General features: G+C 45.7%; 3 protein-coding genes across 8 annotated transcripts; 2 read left to right on the top strand and 1 right to left on the bottom strand.

Annotated features, from left to right (window-relative positions):
* The first annotated feature begins 35 nt into the window (after positions 1-35).
* On the top strand, positions 36-1,887 carry ndufa13 (NADH:ubiquinone oxidoreductase subunit A13). Its single transcript, XM_084707231.1, has 5 exons — positions 36-193; positions 734-812; positions 1,017-1,088; positions 1,199-1,268; positions 1,684-1,887. Exons 1-5 carry the CDS (start codon positions 100-102, stop codon positions 1,801-1,803), a joined length of 435 nt encoding a protein of 144 aa, XP_084563357.1. The 5' UTR covers positions 36-99; the 3' UTR covers positions 1,804-1,887.
* A 389-nt stretch (positions 1,888-2,276) lies between these two features.
* LOC146272004 (yjeF N-terminal domain-containing 3-like) lies at positions 2,277-5,507 on the top strand. 2 transcript variants are annotated; one of them, XM_084707225.1, is made up of 6 exons: positions 2,277-2,577; positions 3,489-3,597; positions 3,746-3,856; positions 4,091-4,204; positions 4,348-4,498; positions 5,117-5,507. In XM_084707225.1, exons 1-6 carry the CDS (start codon positions 2,519-2,521, stop codon positions 5,314-5,316), a joined length of 744 nt encoding a protein of 247 aa, XP_084563351.1. In that variant the 5' UTR covers positions 2,277-2,518; the 3' UTR covers positions 5,317-5,507. The 2 variants fall into 2 exon arrangements, with proteins under 2 accessions (XP_084563351.1, XP_084563352.1); XM_084707226.1 differs by lacking the exon at positions 3,746-3,856 and having other exon boundaries at positions 2,278-2,577.
* Positions 5,508-12,071, bottom strand: cirbpa (cold inducible RNA binding protein a). 5 transcript variants are annotated; one of them, XR_014767138.1, is made up of 8 exons: positions 11,913-12,071; positions 11,030-11,139; positions 10,823-10,929; positions 10,409-10,544; positions 10,046-10,232; positions 9,760-9,821; positions 7,106-7,190; positions 5,508-6,943 (listed from the first exon to the last, which is right to left on the bottom strand). XR_014767138.1 is itself a non-coding variant. In XM_084707230.1 (8 exons), exons 3-8 carry the CDS (start codon positions 10,535-10,537, stop codon positions 6,732-6,734), a joined length of 549 nt encoding a protein of 182 aa, XP_084563356.1. In that variant the 5' UTR covers positions 10,538-10,544; positions 10,823-10,929; positions 11,030-11,064; the 3' UTR covers positions 5,508-6,731. The 5 variants fall into 5 exon arrangements, 3 of the variants coding, with proteins under 3 accessions (XP_084563356.1, XP_084563353.1, XP_084563354.1); XR_014767137.1 differs by having other exon boundaries at positions 5,508-6,751; XM_084707230.1 differs by lacking the exon at positions 11,913-12,071 and having other exon boundaries at positions 5,508-6,751; positions 6,878-6,943; positions 11,030-11,064.
* Positions 12,072-18,138: the final 6,067 nt, after the last annotated feature.

Below are 18,138 nucleotides of genomic sequence, written 5' to 3'. Positions count from 1 at the left end.
CGATAGAGGGCGATAAAGGGCGTTCGTCTTGGGAATCACACAAGAAGAAGTGATAAAGCCAGTGACGTCACGCTGCTCTGTTGTGGAGAAGGGTGGAAGATGGCGGCGTCCAAGGTGAAGCAGGACATGCCTCCTCCGGGAGGTTATGGCCCCATCGATTATAAGCGAAATCTTCCGAAAAGGGGCCTTTCGGGTTGGTATCCTGTAAATATATTTAGTAAACTAAAAATATTTGAAGCCGTTCACAAACTAGATGAGACGAAATTGTCTAAAAGACTGCAACACAGTCGCAGACTAGCTAGCTAGTTTCACTTAATGTTACTAAACAATCCCTTTCAATCAGACGTCAGCGAAACGGTGCACGTTTAAGACAAGTTCTAGTGACGGAAATATGTGTTAGGTGTGTAACGGTTGATAAAATATGAAAGCAATGTTGTGTGTGTCACTACGGGTCAATTAAGTTTGTGACACTACCTAGCTGGCTAGACAATCTAACACAACGGCTAGCTAACACAACGACTCGCTAACCGTTATAATAATTAGAATACCTCTTATCTAAATCGTATTCTGTGACTCCCACACACACTCCCTTGTGTGTGGCTAGTATTTATCCACTACAAACTCTAAGAACACAAACAGCACAAATGTCAGACCAAAATTGAACGAATCTGAACTGATACATTGAGTGTCAATCGTGATATTTTATCTTGATATGTTCGTTTCCATCCATCAGGCTATAGTATGTTCGCTATCGGAATTGGAGTTACGATCTTTGGCTACTGGCGGCTTTTCAAATGGAACAGAGAGAGAAGGTAACACTGTCTTAAAAATTGAAGAACAAAATAAACTCGACCTTTTCTATAAATATGATATTATTCATTGGTAGGCTCAGTGTTATATCATATGACTGCAGCTCAAGAGGTCGCAGGTTTGGATAAAAGTGTCTGCTAAATGGATACTTTGTTATAATTATAAAATCTGATTGACCGGTTCTGTGTCATGCATCCTGTTCTCAGGCGGTTGCAGATTGAGGAGCTTGAGGCCAGGATAGCCCTTATGCCTCTTCTTCAAGCCGAGCAGGACAGAAGGTAGGAATGATCCCTCTCTCTCTTTCTCTCCACACGCAGAGTAACAGTTTCAGTTCTCTTAGTTTCTCCTTTGTCTTCGACTGACTCTCTGCCCCTGCCCCTCTCCGCAGAACTCTCCGGATGCTGAGGGAGAATCTACAGGAGGAAGCCACTGTCATGAAGGATGTCCCTGGCTGGAAGGTAAACAGATGGAGACTCACTACTGCTCTCTCCCTGCCTCCCCTCTCTCCCTGCCTCCCCTCTCTCCCTGCCTCCCCTCTCTCCCTGCCTCCCCTCTCTCCCTGCCTCCCCTCTCTCCCTGCCTCCCCTCTCTCCCTGCCTCCCCTCTCTCCCTGCCTCCCCTCTCTCCCTACCTCCCCTCTCTCCCTGTCTTCCTCCTCTCCCTGCCTCCCCTCTCTCCCCCCTCTCCCTGCCTCCCCTCTCTCCCTGCCTCCCCTCTCTCACTGCCTCCCCTCTCTCCTTACCTCCCCTCTCTCCCTCTGCCAATTCACCCCCCCCCTACCTCTCCTCTCTCTGCTCCAGCCCACGATGCTCCTGAATAGTTTAGCTTTGCTGTGTGTGTGTGCTGCTGATCTGCACCCTGTGCCTCCTCCAGGTGGGTGAGACCGTGTACCACACAGACCGCTGGGTGCCCCCCCTCACAGAGGAGCTGTTTAACCTTCGACCCCGGGAGGAGCTTCTGCACAAGCGTTTCGGCTTCCTGTGGTACGTGTAGCCACGGTAACAGGCCCCGCACTGCCGTGACGCACTCCGCCCAGCTGTAAATGATCTCTATTAAAGTTTGTTTTGTGTACTTCCACCTTTGTCCCGGCCTCCTTTCTTTGGGTTTCGATGTTGAACTGAGTCTTTGGTTGAGTTTGTCTTTGTTAAAAGTGTGATTGAGCATGTTATAGGATGTGGTTAGGTTCAAAAGGAAAACAATTCAGATCAGCAATAAAGTGCTAATCGAATTCAAATATTTCATTCATATAGACCTTTTTTTTGCAAGCAATGTCACAGGGATTCACGTAGAACTGCAACCAAACCAACATGAACCCTTCGCTCGTGCACAGGCTGCTCAGCGTGTTGCCATCTTGAGAGCCCCAGGGTGGTTCTCTCCCGTTGAGCTCAGCTGGTTGGCTGTTCGACAGCCAATCAGAGCCCATGTCGACCCTCTCAAGGCGAGGGCGGGTCAGACAGCAGAGCCAGTCTTGGACACAGACCCCAGAGACAGACACAGCAGACTCTGTAGCACACGGGGGAAGAACAAAACCTTGTCTGTGAGGTCAGAGCTGTCGGGAAGTTTGCGTCGGCTAAAGTTGGCATCCAGAGAAGTTATTTTGTGAAGTTCTCATACAGCAAAGCTGTCATCTAGAGAAGTTACCATCCTGTGAAGTCACCATCCCGTGAAGCTGTCATCCCGTGAAGCACGCCCAGTCCTCAGGAGAGCCATGAGTCGGAGTTCTTCAGATGTGGAGGAAACTGTCAAGGAGCCACTTCGCTACCTGAGGTAAAACACCGCCACACGCACCCTCCGTACCTGACAGGTGAGTGTGTCTGCATGGCTCAGTGGTAGAGTATTTACCTGCAGAGACGAGAAGTCCCGGGTTCAAATCTGCCTCTGTCTGACCTGCGTGTGTTGGTGAAACACTCCACACTCTTGAGTCTCCTAGTTCCTGTGAAGGTGATTGTTTCACACCTCCCAAAACTGAGCAGTCATTGTGACGTAAGCCAATGGGTCTGCAGGTATGGAATTCAGTCAAATATGTGTTGTTCTTAAATCATGTCTTTGTGTTCCATATGTTTACGTTCTGTTTTGTAGTCGGCGTGCGGTGAGTCCCTCTCTCTGTGTGACATTTGGGAGCAGCAGCTGTCCTATCAGGCGAGGGCCCCAGTGCTCACTCCCCAGGGAGTCCACCTGAAATAGGACGGTTCATTGATTACCCCGTCTTCAAATTTCTCAAAGAAAATCACTTTGTTCGATTCCCATCATCTGTACCCGATCACTAATGATGCACGTTTACGGATGTGTCTCTCACAGATTACACTGAGTTGAATGTACGTTAGTGACAGGGTTGAAAAGGAAGTGCCTGGAATGTTCTCCTGACCTCCATGGGGTCCACCTCCTGGGTCCCCTGCCCAGCACCAGCTGCTTCACTGGGGCTTGGAGTCATCAGGGGAGGTCCCCTCGAGGAGCCCTGGAGGTCAGGGAGCTGGCTCAGCAGCTCTCATCCATAATGGAGGAGCTGCTGATTGGCTGAGCTGTCTTGTTGAAAGTTCAAATCCTCACTTCCTGGTTGCCAGCAGGGGAGGTTATTGATTGGGCAGCTGTATAAGCATGACCCCCACTGAGTTTGCATCTTGAGGATACTGAAAGGGTTGTTCTCTATGCCCCTCCCACCAACTCCAACACCCTATCAGTAAGGAGGAGGCTGTCTCCATGGAAGCGGAGTTGTTAGGAGAGTATCGCTATGGGCAACAGCAGCTGATGGAGATCTGGGGCCACGCCTGTGCCATCGCCATCACCAAGGTAACCCTTCCTCACTCCTTTTCTCTTTCCTTCTCTCTTTCTCCTCATTTCCCTCCCCATCCTCTCTGTCCCTCTCTCTTCCTCTCTCTCCTGTGTTCTGGGTGTACCCCCCCCCCCCCCCTTAGCCTTCTCTCCTTCCCGCCCGCAGGCCTTCCCCCTGGGCTCGCTGGAGAAGCGACAGGCTACTGTGCTGGTGGTCTGTGGTCCGGGCCAGAACGGCTGCATCGGCCTGGCCTGCGCCCGACACCTGCGCATGTTTGTAAGTAACCAGCCGGCGCGCTCCAATTCCAGCGTGTTTAAGAGGTGGAGCCATGTCGGGGTCCTCTGATGAGATCGCTGTTGTTGTTGTCATGACGCAGTTCCGCTCCAGAATTCCGCTCCTGTTCGATCTTGTGTTCTCTCAGCTCTCTTTCTCCCATTCTTCATGTTTCTGTGTTTACCCTACCTTCATCCTCCCCCCCCCTCTCTCCACCCTCACCCCATCTCCTCCCAGGACTACATCCCCACTGTCTACTCTCCCAAGCGCTCCCCCATGGCCCTGCACCAGGACTTCAGGGTGCAGTGTGAGCGAACCGATATCGCCTTCCTTTCCTTCCTCCCTAACGAGGTGAGCTCAAGGGGGCGTCTAACTCCCCAGGGTGACCCAGCAGGGGGTCCAGACAGGGGGACCAGTAACTGCTGTCAGATCTACTGCTAACTTCCTGTCAGAGCTGCAGTACTGTTCCTCACGTGACCCTTTTCTCTCTGCAGGTGCAGCTCATCAACAACGCCTACAACCTGGTGGTGGACGCCATCTTGGGTCTGGAGACGGAGCCGTCCTCGGAGGCGGAGCCGTACGGTAGCATCCTGTCCTCCCTCCGACATATCAGCATCCCCATCGTCAGTGTGGACGTCCCCTCCGGTACCGGCAACCGGCTGCTGCTCCTGTCGCTTCCTATTGGCTTCCTATTGGCTTGTTTTGTATTGCTGTGCGGCGTTCTGTGCTATGCTGGTGTGTGCTGTGACACGCAGAGATGGCAAAAGTGCACATATGCTTCACTCGTTACGGTTGCCACCTATTCTCTTTTTTGAACGAATTGTCCATGTTTTTGTGAAAATGAATTTCTCAATTTTCATTTTATAGTTTTAAATATAACGTCATTTGTAATTACTTTCCACCGCTCTTCTATTTACTTCTGGTTATGTTCAAACATCCAATTATGTATCTGTAAACGGGTAAAACACAGCAAAGATTGCCCATGGGTAGCCTACTTTTATTTGCCAGGTAGCAAAAATACGAATGCTTAGTTAATTCCCATCTCTGGTGACGCCTGTCTGTGTTATTCATCACCTTGTGATAGCCAATGTTTCCGTGTGTTTTGACGGAGTGATATGATGTTTGTGTTTTGTGATGGTGTATCATCGGGACATCGTTCTAACATGCATATTCCTGATCCGTGATGCCCAAGTGATGTTTCTTTCTGATCTGTTATATAACCCTAACTTATATTCAGGTACCATGTCTGGTTTCTGGTTTCAGGCTGGGAGGAGGAAGAGGTGAACACGGATCGTTTCAGCCCCACCGTTCTCATCTCTCTGATGGCACCAAAGAAATGCGCAGCTAGTTTCAGTGGGACTCATTATCTGGTGGGACGACTTCTTCCCTACGACATCCAGAGGAAGTACGATCTCAACCCTCAAGAATACGCCGGCACCGACTGTCTGACCGAACTGGAGTAGGACGACACAGCCTGTAAACTGTAGTTGCTCAATGAGTTCTGTTTGATGAGTAAATCTGTAATATACTGGTTAAATCAGTCATATTTCCAGTTAAAGTTTGAAAAAGTTTCAACTAGCTGTTTAAACCGGACTAGTCAAAAGCCCAGATATGTCAGTTGTTTAAATTCCCAAATTAAATTTAGATAGCTCCATGTTTTTCAATGTTTTTATTTCGCATAAGCAGACATTTAAGACAATATTTACATCAGACAAGTTTTTTGGTTCAAACCAAGAATCCATCATTGTTTCCCTGGCATCATGCCAAGTCACCCATTTTGTAATTTCTCTGATGTCATACTACACACGACCACAAGGGGGCAGCACCAAACATCTGCCTGGGCATTTTGTATGGACCTCCATGTTAAAATCTCACACGTTACATGGTCAACAATAGCCAGAAGCTTCACAGCAACACCAGGAGATACGTGTTTTTAACAACTGAAACTGACAGAATTAAAGATGAGCAATTAGTTGAAGAAACGACATTTTCTAAAGATTTGCCTAGTGTCGCTACTTTGGATTTACTTTCTTAGTCAGTAGTGCCCAACCTGTCAATCTCCTTTTGAAAGAAAAACAAATTCCTGAGTTAAAGGGAAATAGTCTTAAACAAGGCTGATCTATGAGTTATCCTGACGGCCATATGTAACGGGACATGTGTACCAGGCTATATGCTAGCCTGTATGGGTAGCTGTCTGCTTACCAAAAGACAGTAGTGAAATTCACCTAGTTGTTAGCCAGGAGATGATGTTAGCTAAATACTGGATAATTACCATTCATAAATATGTGTCAAATCTCTGATTTCACACTCCTAACTCACTCTGACAGTGCACAACAGTACAAAGGTACAGGGAAAACATGACATGGTTTTGAGGAGAGATAGGTTTCGTTAATGAATATCATGTAAGGCAATTTGGGAAATGGACCGGCCCGGGATTTGATCTTTTTAGTACTCGCAGTCACAGGGACATTGCTGCAATATTGCCCTGCAGAGAAGCCAAATTAAACAAACAAAAAACATGTAGAACCAATGTCTCTCCTGCCCATCTCTCAAGTCAGGACATAAGTGAGTACTAGGCCCCTGGCTTCTGCTACTGTTCCTGGTTGGGAGGTGACCCCAGGGGAGGTGACCCCAGGGGAGGTGACCCCAGGGGAGGTGACCCCAGGGGAGGTGACCCCAGGGGAGGTGACCCCAGGGGAGGTGACCCCAGGGGAGGTGACCCCAGAAGGAGGCTCAACCATGCACGTGTTCCACATCTGAGAGATGAACACAGGATTCTTCTTCCTGTTCCACCATCATGAGTGAACAGAGCTCTACGCTGGGTCTCTACAGACACGCTGCTCCGAGTCTTCAGCCTGGACTTCTTCCAGCTTGAGCTTTAACCACGGCCCCTCGCATCTGAAACAAAGAGTAATGAGAATTAATGCATGACTCAAATGTGACAAAGCCATGACAGAATGCATCAGCAGAGCCTCTGAATCTCTTCCAGGCTCAGACTCCAGGAGGAGGTTTCTATGGGCTTACAGTCCAGTGAACAGAAGACTCGCGTGTGCAGGTTAGGGTCACTAATGCAATCTACCAACTTCCTGCCTGATCTCAGATGGAAAGAGTGAAGGAGTTGAGGATGAATTTTAGGGTGGTGGGAAGGAAGTACAATGCATTTTAAAGTGTGGTAGGGAGGAGTTACAGGGTTTAAAGTTTTAGGAAAGGATGCAGTAGAAACACAGACCAGTGACGTTGGGCCAGCCCTACCTGCTGGGCTGGAAGGGAACCCTAACCCTGATGCTCCGCACACTGGCACGCCACCACATCCTCCCAGACAATCACCTGGGATCCCCTGAACAGAAGATAGCAGCCAGTCAAAACAGGTACAAACACACACTTCCAAAAAGGTTACAGGCATGCAGTAAGAGTGCTCAACCTACGTTCTTCTAAACAAGACTACTCAGTACTGATGTGACCGACTGGTCTGAGCACTCGCCCAATACAGGTATAACTGGAGAAGAGGATCAAAAACAATAAAATAATAATTGCTGAAGCAGACTGGTTTAAGAGGCCTGGCCGGAGGAGGGTCAATTGAGAGCGTCAGGAAGGTTGAATTTCTTCACTGGAGGTTCGAAACACATGAAGAGACCTGAACTAGCTTGATGAGGGTGATGGGTGAGTACAGGGCTGGATCCTAGAAATGTCCTTCGCTAGTGGACCTGAGGAGCCGGGCCTCTGCATCTTCAGGTGCTCTTCAGCCATCTTGCAAAAGGAGTTTCAAAATAAACACAAAAGGTGTGGGGGGGGGGATGTTGACTGAAGACTGAATTGGAAGAGAGGGTGGCGAGGGATGGGGAGTGCATCTAAGAACACCAGATATTAAATGAACACAAATGGAAGCAACTGAGTTTGAAGAATATGAGCAGGAGAGCAAAAAGGAATTGGTTTTTACCTCAAGTGAACAGGCCTACTGTCTCTGAACCTAGGCAACAGAGCAGCTTTCACATCAGACGAGCACTTGGCGGTAGCAGGCGCAACACTTCACACTCCTTCAAGGACTCCTAGGTTTACGTAGCAGCTGAGCTCTTGAACGCAGCGAAGCATTAACACAACCACTGCATCCTCTGACAAACACCAAGCCAACAACCAACAATGTAAATCCTGCTAGGGTGTACGTCGCCCCCTGAGCATGGGATTGAGTCAAGTTTCACATGGCTTGTTTGAGATGTCAACGGATTGACTGGAACTGTACTTCTGACCAGCTTTTTCCCCACAAACCAAACACCACCATGGATAACCAGACTGGATTATCTTGTAACTACCATCCTCACTGGTTGACTGCATTCGACCCTGTTCAGTAGACAGTACCACTCACTGGTGGTATTGGCCAACACTAGACACCTTTGAGGTAGAAAGGGAGGCCATTTAGTGGGCCCTGCATCAGTTTGCAAATTATCCTTAATTTATTTTATGTGGTCAAGTTTGAATGACAAATCCAATTGTTTCCTAATAATACTATTAATATGACTTAAGTTCAACCCCTACAAATTACTTTTGAAAGGCACAAGGAATCAGAATATTTTGAACAAAATCGCTTTAATAGGCTCCATGAAGCCAGAATTGACAAAAAATAAATCTTCAATGTTGATGATACAAAGAACAGAAAGTACAAAATCGTTCCCATGTGGAATTATCATATTGGGCAGAGAGAGAAGTAACATTTGACGTTGATCTTTTCTACAGTTCAGTCCATCATAACAGCACATTTAAAAATGCAAGAAGTTGAGCAGAGCAAAAAAAAAAACATTGAGAACCAAAAGGAACAAAAAAAGAGATACCTTTAGGTTGGCTGTAGCACGGTGAATTTTACTACTTCCATTTAACAGCCAACCTCTTCAGGCGTGTGGGGTCACCAGTCTGAAAGGAATTCACTCTTTGTGGAAACGGCACACATACAGGACCCTCAAGTAAGTCAACAACTTTCTATTAGATGCCGAGGAGGAGGCTTTGCTGCCTAGCAACACTTAAGGAATGTATAATATATCTATAAAATCCAAAAAGTACATCCCCACCCGCCAGCTTTCTAAGTGGAATCTTTTCGCTCTGGTTTAAAACGTGGCAGGAGGTAGGTCACGGACATGGTCATAGAAATAAAATAGAGGAACTGAAATGGTAAACAGGTCCCAATGGACGCACGCCCCCAGGTAAGGGGAACAGGCCAGGGGGAGATGTCAGTGCTAGGTGAAAACAGGGCGAAGGAACGTCGAAACAGCAGCTGTTTCAGGGAAACAAGCGCCTGTGAGCAGGAATGGGTTACTTTCCACCAAAGTTAGCATTTGACGGGACCAACAAGACATTGCTTTTATCATGTAACCAAAACGAAAGGCTGAAGGAGCATGTCTCACCACACAAGACATCGAACTGGATCTTTTTTTTCTCTGTTTTTAACTTTTAAACATGGTTTATAAAGGAATGGCCGAAACTAACTTCAAGGTGCTCGAGCTACTGGAACACAGAATAGGACTACAGAAAAAAAATCAGGTCAATAACACAACATGGACATATTTCTTGAGGAGCGCATCTGTTTTTAAATACAGCCAGCCAAGGGATGATCTTGAATCAGGGAGGATTTTTACTCGTGTGAAGCTGAGGACAAGAAGCGGGTACAAGTAAGGACACTGAAAGTTGGAAGGAACATTGACAATCCCACTGCTACACCCACTACACACCCTTAAAACATCTGGACTTTAAGCAGAGGTAGGTGGAGTCTCCCTAAATGAACAGTAACCCTTCCCCCCCAAAAAAGCCAAATGCCTTCGGGGGAGATTGAGGGCCCCTATGAAAACCTTAAAACTAACATCAGGTGAGCCAAGAGGCGTGGCCTGTCGTGTGTGGGGGGAGGGGCATCTTGTCATACATACCATAGCTGTCATAGCCGTCTCTGTAGGAGCCGCCCGACCGGTCTCCATAGCCACCCTGGCCCCTAACATTGAAATGGGAAATAGAGAAAAAGAGTAAGGTCCTTGAGCACTACTCGCATCACTGAAGCTTCTGGGCAACGCCCGTTATTTACAAAAATCTCACTTCTCAAGTCCACACTTGATTCATTTACTTATACTGTGCATGTTCGTTATAGTCCACTGGTTAAATAAAAAATAAAAATAAAATAAAGAGTTCCAACATGGTCTCAAACATCCTCAAGCTCACCTATTGTCCCTGTATCCGCCACCGCCGGAGGAATACCCGCCACCTCCTCCACTCCTGTAGCCTCCGCCGCCGCCGCCATATCCTCTGTCTCCACCGCCGCCGCCATAGCCCCGGTCGCCTGAATCATAGCTCCTGCTGCTGCCGTACCCCCTGTCTCCACCACCACCATATCCTCCACCACCACCACCTAGGAAACCAGATCCCAAACCCCAGGTTTAACAAAATAATTCACGTGCACGGAAATGTGTAGAGGTTGGTTTCTCTCTCTAAAGGAGGGCGTAGCCAGGGAGCAAATGGAGATCAAGGGAAATCACACCATATTGCAGTACAGCCAGCCCTTACCTCGTGAGTAACCACGCCCACCTCTGCCTCCACCATATCCTCCTCCCCCACCATATCCGCCGCGTCCTCCTCTGTAGCCGCCATTGCCTCCGCCGCCGCCACCTCGGCCTCCACCCTTTCCTGCCTCGTCCACACGAATCGTCCTGCCATCCACGGTCTGCAAAAAAAGAAATGTTTAATTTAATAAATTGCAAATATTAAATACAGTGGAAACAGGCTCTTGATTTAAACCAATTAGACTGCTTATGAAATAACTGAATGTCATTTATGGTATAAATAGCTTTAAATGGTCAAGCCATAGACTTGTTTAGTCATGCTAGTATGCAATGCTAGCAGTACAGAGTTCGGCCACCACGTGGTCGTGGTACAATGGTTCATCCAATACCAACATGGCTGGTTGTCGAGGGCCCGATGTTGGCGCCAAGATCTACTCACTTTTCCGTTCATTTCGCCCAACGCCTCCTTTGCGTCATCGGCATTATCGTACTTGACGAAGCCAAATCCACGAGACCTTCCTGTGTCTTTGTCTCTGATCACATCAACTGCGGACAATAAGACGTAAATGATTATTAGGAAATGCAACTGTATATACAAAAATAATATCATATAGGTGTCGCCAGTAAATCATTCTGTGGTGTTTACCTTTTGCAATGTTTCCATACTTGGAGAAAGCCGCCTCCAAAGACTCTTCGTTTGTGTCGAAGCTCAGGCCACCGACGAAAAGTTTTCCTTCGTCGGACATCTTTCTTTGTCTGTGACAATAATTGAATTAATTCGATGGTAGCCCAAAACAAAGGGTTTTACTTAAGAACGTTGTTTTAATATCCAAGAATACAACATCCATGTTAGTAATCAAACCACTTGGAAATAAAAAAAATAAAAGGCCACGTAGTGTTTGAAGCTGAACAAAATTACGTGCGATTCACTTCTACGCACTTGTAGCCGATTGTGGTATGCTAGCTTGACGTCGATGGATTGTAACGATTGTTGACCAACATTAATACAGACATACTAAAATATAAACTATAGTCAATATAACAAACATTGTGCATAATAATCTGGGGTCTGCAACGGTAGGGTCGGATTAGCTTGAGGCTAATGTTCAAAGGAAGGCCAGATTGAAGCGCCATTTTATATCAAGACCACGTTGTTGGCCTAGTCCGCCACCACCTGGCCTGCTGCTAAGCTAATGCTACATAGCCAGATGTTATTCAATATGAACTACCCCACTATGGCGTCGAAATGGATTGGTACTATACAATGCGTTTAAGAAGCATAGTCATGTTACAGGATAACTAAAATACTGGTGTAGTTTCGTTTTCTAGGCAGTTATGCAACCTAGCTTCCTTGAAAAAAAAAGCGATTTTCCAGGAAGGCACGGTAAATCCTACATTTACAATAGTAGAAAATAATCACATTCTGTGACGAACGAATAATTGGACCTAGCGTCTAAAAACGCATAACAATATGTTGCATGCTAGTTGGAGTAAAAAAAAAAGACATAAGAAACCGAATAAATTCTTACCTTTAGCTGGCGGATACGAAAGCGGCTGGTGCTCAGGGATGCACGTCGAAAGGGAAGACTGGGTGGCGCGCTCTGTTCTTGAGGGTGCGTGGGGAGTATTTAAATGACTTTGAGAGGGAGGGACTATGGACAACTTGAATAGACCAGATCAGCCTTTGCCCGGTGATTCGTTTGAAATTAAAGGTTTCTTGCAAGACAACAGAAAAAAAAGTTCATTATAATTGCAGATTATAAGAAGCCGAGAACTGATTCTGGGTTTACTTGAGAGTAAAAATACATCGTAAATATTTTTTTAATATAGTTAGTTTAGTTAGTTTTTTAATAACTTTCTTCGGTTTGTCCTGCTCTACAGAACCACGGTTCTGTAGAGCACAATTCTGTAGAGAATGCAGCAGTTAACCCATGCCAGAAAAAATATGTTTCTCACCTCCATGGTCTAGCCTTAATTTCGGGAGCCTTTTCGTTTTTAAAAAGTTTTTTAGGACATAAAACACATTATTAAGAGAATTTTCTGACTTCTTCCTCATCCAAACTGAAGGTATACACTCGAAATTATTAAGTAAAAAATATTTTAAGAGAGGCATACATTTTGATTGTCAGACAGTTCAGTTTGTTTTGGTCATCATTCATGCGTGTGTCATTTTCATGTAAAGAGTCTAAACTAAACCTAAACAACTTTATATACTGATACTTTTGTTTACAAATACACCATACATGAGCTAATTGAAATAGTAGGCCAATATCACAGAAAACAACATGCAAAATGAACGTCTTAATGCAGACTTTTCTATAGACGTATACCTTGCTGCAGCTCATTGTGCTGGTCTAACCAGTGGTGGGACTGAGTTTACAAATACATATGACATTTTATTCAGCTGCTGCTTTTATCCAAAGAAGCAACGTCCAAATATTGCAGATAGAAAGGGTTACGGCGTTAGAGACAAAGATGAGAAGGGGAACTAGCTGTGGCTGTGTCGCAAAGCTTGTGTGAACATGAACATGTGGAATCTGCACACAAAGAAGTCTCCATAAAGCCATTTTGAATTCTGGTGTCCCTAGGGCCCCCTCCTCTCCACCCCGTCATTTTGAAAGTCAAATTGGGATGTGTGAGAGAGAGGGGAGCGTGGTCTTTGTCTGAAGCTGTGACATGCATAGTGGGGCCCACCTGGATGGAGTGAGCCCTCAGGTTTGTCTTTGTGTCGATGCGAGGTGTTCCCACAGGGGTGTGATTCCAGAAGATAATATCAGGCCCCCCTCCTGGAGCAACAAAGGCTGTGACCATCCCCCCCACTTCACAGAATGGAGAGCAAACCCAAAGTGTTGAAGGCTGGGCCATTCACAGTCTTCTCCTAATTGTCTCTGGGAGTCAGGAGTAGAACAACCGAGACTGGAGACTTGATCCTCGTTTAAATAAGAAGACAATCCAGATTGCCCACAGAAGATGTGTAAGAGAAAATAAAAACCTTCTCTACGTTCTCTGTGTTGAGATCCTACACTTCTGTATTTCCACTTGCACCGTTTATATGTGGCTTTGGATAAAAGCGTCAGCTAAATGAATAATATGTATTGTAAGAATTGAAACCATAACAACAAATGTAGACTGGATTAATTGGAAAAAGGGCCCAGAAATCCTGCAGCCTACTTGTATTGTTGCTAAAGATTGAAACTTAAAAACAGTGAAGAATACTCCTCAGCTCTGAGACTGGAGACTTGAGCCTTATTTAAATAAGAAGACAATCCAGATTGCCCACAGAAGATGTGTAAGAGAAAACAAAAACCTTAACCTAGTAGACAGCAGTGATCAAGAATTGTTTACAGTGCTATTATCAGGGCGATATCAATTGATTGAGTTAATTTGTATTTTTTTTACGCAATGACTCAAATAAAACTCCAAGGTTGTGTTGTGACGTTTCTAATCCAAAATGGCGACAGGCTGTCTTTCTGTTTGTTTTCAAAACAGAGAGGGCAGAGATCCCAGAGGTTTTCAGGTTTAAGATTTAACTTACATACTATACTGTTCATAAGAAATTCTCTCATAGGATTTGTTTATTTGATATCACTCTCTCACACCCTAACTTGGCTTTCAAAGCCACGTTCTTTGTGTGTGGTGTTTGAGATCCTACACTTCTGTATTTCCACAAGCACCGTTTGTATGTGGCTTTGGATAAAAGCGTCAGTTAAATGAATAATATGTATTGTAAGAGTTGAAACCATAACAACAAATATAGACTGGATTAAATGGAAAGAGGGCCCAGAAATCCTGCAGCCTACTTGTATTGTTGCTAAAGATTGAAACTTAAAAACAGTGAGGAATACTCTTCAGGTCTTGTGGAGAAACTCTCACCTCCCCTCTCCTTCCCTCACCCATCCCCTCTCCTTCCCTCACCCATCCCCTCTCCTTCCCTCACCCATCCCCTCTCCTTCCCTCACCCATCCCCTCTCCTTCCCTCACCCATCCCCTCTCCTTCCCTCACCCATCCCCTCTCCTTCCCCCACCCTCACCCCATTTACATTTCTGGGGTTTATTTCACAGGCCTGCGTAACAACAAATAGCCAGACACCTTTGTTTGAATGATGAACTGATGAACTAATGATTAGTTCATCAGTTCATCATTCAAACAAAGGTGTCTGGCTATTTGTTGTAATCTGTGTTTACGCCCAGCATTTCATTCACGTCTGTCATAAGACACAGAAACCTCTGAAGCCACAAGACTGTCACACATACCAAGTCATCACTGTAGAGGGCAATGTTGTCACATCTCCCAACTCAACAGGCACATGGCCGTACTTCCGACCCAGGTTCAGATGGTTTTCTCACAGATACAGATACACAAACGCACATATTAGAGCAGAGAAGACTGCTGAACGAGGGAGTTGATCGATTCACTAAATACTGAGATGGTTCCGGTTAGTCCTGATCAGAGCCCCTTACAGCATTGTGTAGTGTGTAGGATATAGTATGCAGTGTGTAGTGTGTTAGATATAGTATTCAGTATGTAGTGTGTAGGATATAGTATGTAGGATATAGCATGCAGTGTGTAGTGTGTAGGATATAGTATGTAGGATATAGTATTCAGTGTGTAGTGTGTAGGATATAGTATGTAGGATATAGTATTCAATGTGTAGTGTGTAGGATATAGTATGTAGGATATAGCATGCATTGTGTAGTGTGTTAGATATAGCATGCAGTGTGTAGTGTGTTAGATATAGCATGCAGTGTGTAGTTTGTTAGATATAGTATGCAGTGTGTAGTGTGTTAGATATAGTATGCAGTGTGTAGGATATAGCATGCAGTGTGTAGTGTGTTAGATACAGCATGCAGTGTGTAGTGTGTTAGATATAGTATGCAGTGTGTAGTGTGTAGGATATAGCATGCAGTGTGCAGTGTGTTAGATATAGTATTCAGTGTGTAGCGTCTATGTGGCTGAAAGGTTCTAAACTCTAGGCATTTATGTCTGTTTCTGGACGAGAGAGAGAGAAATAAAGAGAGAGAAATAAATAGAAAAAGAGCAATAAAAAAAGATAAAGAGAGATTAAGAAAGAGACAGGAGACCAGTGGAGAAGAGAGTTGAGACATTTTGTTCCAGACAAAGCCTGATGCCACCCCCGTCTGTCCAGTGTGGACTACACACACTACACACACTACACACACACACACACTACACACACACTACACACACTACACACACTACACACACTACACACACACTAGACACACAAACACACTACACACATGCACACTACACACACACACTACACACACACACACACTACACACACACTACACACACACTAGACACACAAACACACTACACACATGCACACTACACACACACACTACACACACACTACACACACACTACACACACAAACACACTACACACATGCACACTACACACACACACACACACACACACACACACACACACTACACACACACACACACTACACACACAGACACACTACACACATGCACACTACACACACACACAGACACACTCACTCACACTACACACACACACACACTACACACACACACACACACACACTACACACACACACACACTACACACATGCACACTACACACACACAGACACACTCACTCACACTACACACACACACACACACACACACACACACACACTACACGCTCTCAGAAGCTTGATTGCCGCCCCCGTGTGTCCATCTCGCCCCACCATCCTGACTGTCTCACAGTCTAGTGACACCGCCAGTCTCTCCGCGCCCTCTCGCCTACTCTAACACACCAACGCAGAGCACGCAAAAAAAACAAAGCTACCGCCGTTACCATGGAAACCCCTCATACAACAGGAGGAGAGAGGATTCTGGACAGATTAATAATGTTACCGGCCCGATCTCATAAGGAGTGTGTGTGAGGGGGGTTCTTTTGTGTGAGCTTCCCGTTATACTGTATGTTTTGTTTACTCTGAGTTTGACTTTTTTCTTTGGTTGGATGACTGATCTCTGTATGAACGGTGTAGTTTCATAGAGTTGTTGCTGGCAGGCAGATGAGAGAGGCATGTTAAAAGAGAGGTAGAGAAGGGAGAGAGGGAGGGGGGATGGAAGGGGACAGGGGGAGGATGAGAAAGAGAGAGAGACAGATAGATAGAGAGAGAGAGAGAGAGAGAGAGAGAGAGAGAGAGAGAGAAAGAGAGAGAGAGAGAGAAAAAAGGGAGGAAAGAAGAGAAAGAATGGGTGACGGTAGAGGAAGTTCAGTGTCTCCACAGTGAAAGAACATGCAGCACAGGTGAACCAGAAATGACATTCCGAGGAGGATAGTGTTGCCATAGTGACAGTTTCATGTGTAGGAGCCGTTTCTCTCCAGCAGACCGTGATGTGCGTGTCATGTCCTGTTTTCTCTCTGCTCTATCTAAATACATATCCTTTCAAGGTATGATATAAAACGAACAAAACATTTTTTTTTAAAGCTGGCAGCCCCTCACTGAATGAATACCCAGAATGAAGACTTGGGAGTTAAGCACTGCTGTACTGATACTGCTCTCCTCAGAGCTGAGAACGGCACATGTCCTCAAACAGCTCAAAGTGAGGTGCAGAAACACAGACGCCAACTTCACATGTTTGACTCCATTACTGTCAGTCAGAGGGTTATGCACATCGTCTGGGTAGCGAAAAATGCCCAAAGTTTCCTTACAGCTGAGGGACAGAGAACATCCACAGTGAATAATACCTGATTAATATTAGCACAGTGTGGGAAGCCCAAAATAGCATAAATAACTGAATGCAACACCTTGGTTTGTGGCATGATTAGCCCTCGTGATTCATAGTGATTAATAACACTTCGTGACTCTCCAGCACCACGTTGAGGAGGGAGGGTCTTCAAAATCAACCCCCCCCCCACACACACACACACACACACACACTTTGACGACAGCCGAAACACCTTAACATGATCACCTCAGACTAACTTCCAAAACTGAAATGGAAACTGTTTATTTTAAGGGCTTTTGTTGGCTTGTGTGACAGCTAGTGTTTCAGTGGGCACGGATCCACATTAGTCAGTGTGCCACGAGCTGGTGAAGTGAGTTTTTGTGGGGAGAGAGGGGGGCTGGGGAGGGGTGTTTTGTCGTGTCTGTGGGAGGTGAAGTGTGTGTTCTCTGAATGTGTTAGTGAGAGGTGAAGTGTGTGTCTGAACGTGTGTGTGTTGTGTTGTGTAGGTTAGGGGGGAGAGCGTGTGTGTGTGTGTGTGTGTGTGTGTGTGTGGGAGGTCCAGAGAGAGATGAGTCCCTATGCAGCCTGCCCGGTCCACTCACGGCTGGTCAACACCAAGGACAGAATAATCACAGCCATGATGTTCACCCACACATCCACTCTTCTCTCGTCTGAGTCTCCTCTGCCTTTTTTACCCGTTTATCATCAGTCTCCCTCCTATCCAGAACTCCACGTCTGCGCGCCAACATCATAACAGCTCCCACGTTCTCAGTGTTGTCAATTAACACAAAATAAATATTTTACTAAGGTTGTGTACAAGATTCACTTCAAGTTCCGGTAAAGAGACTTAGAGACCAGCGCTGTGTTGAGAATCCATCGTTGTTGCACACTCGCAACTTGAGAAGACAAAGAAAATTGTTGAAAATAAATCGACATAGATTTTAACAAATATGCTATTGAAGGCCACCAGATCATTAGGCCTGTTAAAAATTCCAACTTGTCACTAATCAAGTGAGCGTGTGGTTCTAATCACAGTGA

Source organism: Hypomesus nipponensis, chromosome 10 (genome assembly GCF_054491055.1).
Source record: "Hypomesus nipponensis isolate SF chromosome 10, ASM5449105v1, whole genome shotgun sequence".
Classification (NCBI taxonomy): domain Eukaryota; kingdom Metazoa; phylum Chordata; class Actinopteri; order Osmeriformes; family Osmeridae; genus Hypomesus; species Hypomesus nipponensis.
This window is presented reverse-complemented; position numbering and strand designations above follow the sequence as displayed.

Excerpts from the sequence above, each read along its gene's own strand:
- ndufa13 (XM_084707231.1), top strand. The coding sequence starts at position 100 with ATGGCGGCGTCCAAGGTGAAGCAGGACATGCCTCCTCCGGGAGGTTAT. Across the intron at positions 813-1,016 it reads AAATGGAACAGAGAGAGAAG|GCGGTTGCAGATTGAGGAGC; the intron begins GTAACACTGTCT and ends TCCTGTTCTCAG. Across the intron at positions 1,269-1,683 it reads AGGATGTCCCTGGCTGGAAG|GTGGGTGAGACCGTGTACCA; the intron begins GTAAACAGATGG and ends TGCCTCCTCCAG.
- LOC146272004 (XM_084707225.1), top strand. The coding sequence starts at position 2,519 with ATGAGTCGGAGTTCTTCAGATGTGGAGGAAACTGTCAAGGAGCCACTT. Across the intron at positions 3,598-3,745 it reads GTGCCATCGCCATCACCAAG|GCCTTCCCCCTGGGCTCGCT; the intron begins GTAACCCTTCCT and ends TCCCGCCCGCAG. Across the intron at positions 3,857-4,090 it reads CCCGACACCTGCGCATGTTT|GACTACATCCCCACTGTCTA; the intron begins GTAAGTAACCAG and ends ATCTCCTCCCAG.
- cirbpa (XM_084707227.1), bottom strand. The coding sequence starts at position 11,129 with ATGTCCGACGAAGGAAAACTTTTCGTCGGTGGCCTGAGCTTCGACACA. Across the intron at positions 10,545-10,822 it reads TGGGCGAAATGAACGGAAAA|ACCGTGGATGGCAGGACGAT; the intron begins GTGAGTAGATCT and ends CTTTTTTTGCAG. Across the intron at positions 9,822-10,045 it reads GGCGGATACAGGGACAATAG|GGGCCAGGGTGGCTATGGAG; the intron begins GTGAGCTTGAGG and ends TTTCAATGTTAG.